General features: G+C 39.9%; 1 protein-coding gene across 1 annotated transcript; it reads left to right on the plus strand.

The window, feature by feature from the left end:
- The first annotated feature begins 1,038 nt into the window (after nt 1–1,038).
- On the plus strand, nt 1,039–5,281 carry LOC118240811 (protein NDRG1-like). Its single transcript, XM_081708668.1, has 13 exons — nt 1,039–1,264; nt 1,376–1,496; nt 1,934–1,996; nt 2,110–2,170; nt 2,524–2,610; nt 3,089–3,175; nt 3,723–3,826; nt 3,932–3,982; nt 4,083–4,134; nt 4,260–4,307; nt 4,484–4,519; nt 4,608–4,659; nt 4,892–5,281. Exons 1-13 carry the CDS (start codon nt 1,201–1,203, stop codon nt 5,005–5,007), a joined length of 942 nt encoding a protein of 313 aa, XP_081564794.1. The 5' UTR covers nt 1,039–1,200; the 3' UTR covers nt 5,008–5,281.
- Nucleotides 5,282–5,891: the final 610 nt, after the last annotated feature.

Here is a 5,891-nt window from a genome sequence, read left to right on the forward strand (position 1 = left end):
AAGCATCTATATGTTATTTCACTTGACACACTTCAGCAGTTCAAAGGTTGGGAGACAATAGGGTGAATTAAACCTAACCATAGGTGGTGGATTACTACTGAATTTTACAGAACAAGGTACAGTGGAATGTTTAGTCTCTTAGGGATCATTTTGATGCATTTCAAACAGAGAAGGTCTGTCAGAAAAACAGCTGTAACATCCAAAACATACTTCATCAAGCATTAAAAAGTGGCATGGTGTTCTTGTCATATAGATTTTAGGGAATCTGTCATTAAACTGCTCAAAAGTATTTTAGTGATGTCATAATATTACTATTACAGGAGAGCTGCAAATATTCTAAATTGGAACTGCACAGCCTAATATCCAAATAAGTCTGTACTGAATCTCTGTGACCAAAAGGAAACGACCCTTACAGTGGCACCAGCAATGCAGACGGTATTCAGACAGGGAATCGATTTAGCGAGGAATATTTGCTCGTCAACTTTTGGGATAATGGCAAAAAGGGTAGGTTGGGCAAATGTTTTAAAAAGAGAATACTTGTTTAATACTACCTTACAACCAAGTTTTATCTAACTTTGTACTGAGAATTTTTGCTTCTTAACCCCCAGGCCCTCTATAACCCTCTATTGGAGGATGATGAAGAAACATCTGATGATGCCTTTTGTATGGACCCGTTGTGTCCGGTAAAATAAGGCTGTATTTTCAGACATTGAGTACTGTTAATAGAATAAAGTCTATGGGATGGATCTTTTCACATCCAGAATGAAATGTTACCACTCCAAAATCTATTTTTCTCTGTGTTTTGTCTGAAGGATTTTAAGGGGGCATTTTGGGGTCAAGTTGTGGTAAGTAGCACTACCTTTTCACAGATGTTTCAATAGGCTAAAGCTTTTACCTATAAAGCATGTTTTCAAGCACTGTCATGTGTCTTCTGAGTCAAACATGATCTTTTGTAAACAAATTAACTTGGTTAATGATAAATAATAAATAAATGATTGACATTCCTCGTGATAAGAGGCTCATTCCACAGAAGTAGTTCTAAGTGTGACAGAGTAATGTCCTGACACACAAAACCACTGCAGTGGAATCAGACCTCTTTTTAGAGGTTTTTCTTATACATCTAGACCTAGACCTTTATACTCCACCTGGGTCTTATAGGAGGACAATGTGGAGACCCCCTTTGGCACTGTATGCTGCACCATGGCAGGTATCCCCAGGGATAACCGACCGGTCATCCTCACCTACCATGACATCGGAATGAACCGTAAGACTCTGATACTGTTGCTTGTGGCACGTAGCTGATTGCTCTAAAGTCTAAAACTTAGCATAAGCGTCATTTATTGTGTTGTAATGACCCTGGAATGCATGTCTGCAGACAAAACTTGCTTCGACGTTCTTTTCTATGATGAGGACATGCAGGAAATCATGCGACACTTTGCCGTGTGTCAGGTCAACGCTCCTGGGCAACATGAGGGTGCCAGCACCTTCCCTGCAGGGTGAGCGTGAGTGCACCATATGCCACAATGTTCTTTCAGGGGCTGAAAGACATTCCAAGGTTAAATCTAATCTAAAATGTGACCTTCAGCTACCCCATACAATTTTTTCCAGAATGTATATTTATCAGAACCTACTCCATAGCCCTCCGTCTGCCCTCAGACCACTCCTTCCTGGCAGTCAGACAGGACGACTCTATGCCATGGTGTTGGTGCCCACCTAAACTAACATCTGGAGGCCCTGACTGTCAGCATGTCTAGCTGGCACCGGCTTGTCATGCACCAGGGTTTCTTTCATGAACTTTTTTCTTAGCGTTCATATGCTACATTGATGGCTGTGGCTCCCAGTACATCATAGCTAGGTTTAGCAGGTTCAAATCCTGAAGAATCAGTGGCGTCCCTTAGAATTATAACTCACTCAGGGCAATTTTTTCCTGTAGATTCACATATCCCTCAATGGACAAGCTCTCCGAGACCCTCCCAATTGTGCTCAAGCATTTTAAGTGAGTGAACCAGATTAGCCATTTACTCTGAGATTAAACTGTCAATCCTTGTTCTAATCTGAAACCTTGCGCTTTAATGGTTTAAAGTTATGTACATTTTTTTCTCTCCACAGAATTAAGAGTGTTATTGGAATGGGTGTTGGAGCAGGAGCAAACATCCTCACACGGTTCGCTGTGAGTTGTAGCACTGTCTTTCTTCCCAATAGATTTTAACACAATGATCAAACAAGGATTACTCCTTGGTGAAATTCTTGCTTTGTAACAAAGTGTTGATACTTGCAGCATAATCCTAATCATTACACTGTCAAGCTAGCTAGACATCAACTCTCCAGAATACTGACACTTCACTATTGTTCCTCTGCTTGCACATGTAAACAAACCTTTTTCTAAGTGCAATGTAAAGTGCAAGAATGCCAAATATGGAGACTCTTAATTGCTCATTTAACTACAACAGTTTGACATATAGTAAGTAATTTTGCCCTGAAGGTTTATCTCCCTTTGACTGCTCATGCATAAATGTCTTGCAGTTGAAGTACCCAGACTTGGTTGAGGGCCTTGTCCTGATGAACATTAATGCTCAGGCAGAGGGCTGGGCAGACCGGGCAGCATCCAAGGTATCACAGTCTAATGCAATAGTAATTATCATTCTGTTAACACCCTGCTTAAACATCACGATCCCTGTATCTCTACAATTATGTCGTTTAGCTGGTCCCACCTAGCGTCCATGTCTATGGTTTCCCTGTCTCATGTCTTTTGTTTTGCTTTACTTCCTTGTTGTGGTTCCGTTGCTTAGTTTCATTTTCTTTGCTCCTTATTATTTGCACCTGTCTTGTTTAACTCTTATTAATTCATGTATTTAAACCGTCTTGTTCCCTGTGTCTTGGCTGTTCACTGAATCCATATAACTTTCAATGTGATAACAAATAGTTCTCAGCATATTACTCTTAGTTTTCTGCAGTTTCCAGTTAACCTTTCATGCCAATCATATGGTGACAATCGACCCTATATTTTTATTCTTTTGGGATCCTTAGAAAAGTGTCAAGCCTCTTTTAATAAAGTAATGTATTTGATCAAAGCTTATGTGTACTCCAGCCACTAAAGATCAACCCACACTTTCCACAGATTTCCAGCTGGGCCCTTGGTCCCCCCAGTGTTGTCATCTCCCACCTGTTCGGTCAGGTACGAAATAACGCCTAAAATGAAATGTATATTGTATGTATTATTGAGCAGTACTTGTCAACCCAGTCCTTGTGATACATCTGACATCCCACATTTTCCCTCTATCCCAGCTCCTGACAACATCATCCTAGCTCCTAAACCAAGCCATTAGGAAAATGAACACCTGGTACAGGTGTACTGGGCTGGGTTAGAATAAACATGTGGGCCATTTCATGTGTACTGTGGACTGGGTCACTAAACACTGAACTAGAATATTTAAAAGTTAAATGCCTTATTACTAAAGATGAGTGTTCCAAATGAGCTGTCCTGAATTTAGACTGTGTCCTTTTCGTAACTAAAGAACCAGATGCCTACATTATTGTCCATCAAAAGGTCAACAATGTTTTTTTTTTTTTTTACATATTCTTTTTATTATACATTTCTGTCTCGAGTGCCTGTGCAGACTGTGCATATAGAGGAAGAGACATTTAAATTCATATTCACATCAAGTTTTGATGTTTTGTGACTGATTGCGTCTTGGACTGACTCCTTTATGGCACCGTGGCAGGAGGAGATTAAGAAGAAGGCAGAATTTGTAAAGACCTTCCATCACAACATCAGCAAAAGGATTAACCAGACCAACCTTCTGCATTTTATGAAGTCCTACAACAGGTATGACTGACATCTGCATTCTATGGAATCTTCTGAGCTCTCTGCTTCTAGACTTGTTTGTCATATGAACAGCTCCCAGTCTTATTAGATCTGATCAATTTTCAGCCGAAGTAAACTGAACATTAAGAGAACTTCTCTGGGTAGAAAGACTCTAAAGTAAGTGAGAAACTGTTTCTCTTTTATCCTTATTCCATGTTATTTTTTGATGTAAAATGCCCCTGTGCCACCACATGGCTGAAAGGTTTTGTTGCTGTAGGTGTCACACTCTTCTGGTGGTAGGAGATGACTCTCCTGTGGTGGATGCTGTGGTATGTACAGCTTGTTTTACATGCAGAAGTTTAAAAACAACATTCAAAATCCAACCCAGCATTCAAATCAAACTTCTATATGTACCTGGGAGCCTGCGTGCAAATGTTTGTGTTTTCTGTCGTAGGTTGACTGCAATTCCAAAATGAATCCCTCAAAGACAACCCTCCTCAAAGTTAGTGACCTTCAAACCTCAGCAAAGCAATACTTAAAATGTTATGTTTTGCTTTTTTTATTTGACTCTCATTATAAATGCAGAAGTCATTATATGTCACTGGGGGCTTATAAATCATGAACGTTGTGATGAACTTGTGGTGAATAACATTGTCCTTCATGTTGTCCCTCATGAAGATGGCTGACTGTGGAGGTCTACCACAGCTTGATCAGGTCTGTCGTTACCCATTAAAATAATGCTCTTGCATTCAAACTGAGTGATGCACTGTGTAATCTATTGTGTCCTGTTCTTACCTTATAGCCTGGCAAGCTGGCAGAAGCCTTGAAATACTTCATTCAAGGACTGGGCTACAGTAAGTAAATACTGTAAACACACTGTCAAAAGGTCGAAATTAAAAATCGTTCAGCCTCTGCGCAATGTAAAACCCATAAATCCAGTTTAGAAAAGTTCATTACTGCCTGTTGTAGACCTTCAGGCTTTCACAACTATCTTTAAGTTATGCATGCTTTCTAAATGGTGCAGTTAAGTAGGGACCTTGAGCTATGTTACTTCACCTTGTCCTTCTGCTTATCTGCCTCTGACAGTGTCTTCTGCAGGCATGACACACCTGTCTCATTGGCACCCCGCCTTCTCCACCAGAATGGCATTCTTCCACCCCTGGGCCATCACTTCCATGGAGAGCACCTCCAAGCAACGCTGAAGATGAGGCTCTCCTACCCGCTGCTCCATCCCAGTGTTGTCATGCTCAGTTGGGCTCCATTTCAAATAAAAAATACTCTAAATTGAGGGACCATTGATGTGTTGGTGTTAGTGTTTGTGTGTCATTGTCCCAGTGGACTAATTTAGACTTGCACAAAAGGAAAAAAAAAACCTAAATGATAAAAAGCTGTTTAAAATGTTTATACTTATCAGGCTCAGTGTTGTACCTTTATTTAGTAGCCATAAAAAAAGTTGATGTATAGTACATCAATCAATGTATAACACTTTTAGTACTTAGTATATGAATCAATGTATAATATTTGGACTGCTTTAACACCAGTACAAAAGTTTAATATAATAAAGAAATAATGCACTGTGATTACGTGTGGCAGCCCGAGTGCCGTAGGGCGAGGGGCAGGACGCACAGACTCCACCGACTGGGACGAACATTTATTAACATAAATGACAGCGGCACTCACGTATTAGAAACAATAAACATGGACCTGAAACAAATGAAGTTAAACAAACATAATACACAAGAATACATCTAACATAAACACGTTACATTCAGACATTACACCGACAATGACCAACACCCTGTACACTTTAACACGGGTTTATATACATTGAGACGAACAAGGTGCAGGTGTGGTTGCAAACACAGCCCTCCCACTGAACGTGGCAGGCCAAACCACATGACTCGAATGTGTGTTTCAGGTTATGCAAATACTTTGGGAGTAGTTTAAATCAGTCAATCTACTGAATTCCCCACCAACAACAGTATGAATAATTAATTGTCATTTACATTTATAACTTTTAACATACTAGCAGCATGAGTTTCATGAATTTGTACTTCATTAACTTTTTGTATCACATTATTTACAT

This window comes from Electrophorus electricus, unplaced genomic scaffold (genome assembly GCF_041902795.1).
Source record: "Electrophorus electricus isolate QZ-2024a unplaced genomic scaffold, ASM4190279v1 Scaffold102, whole genome shotgun sequence".
Lineage (NCBI taxonomy): Eukaryota > Metazoa > Chordata > Actinopteri > Gymnotiformes > Gymnotidae > Electrophorus > Electrophorus electricus.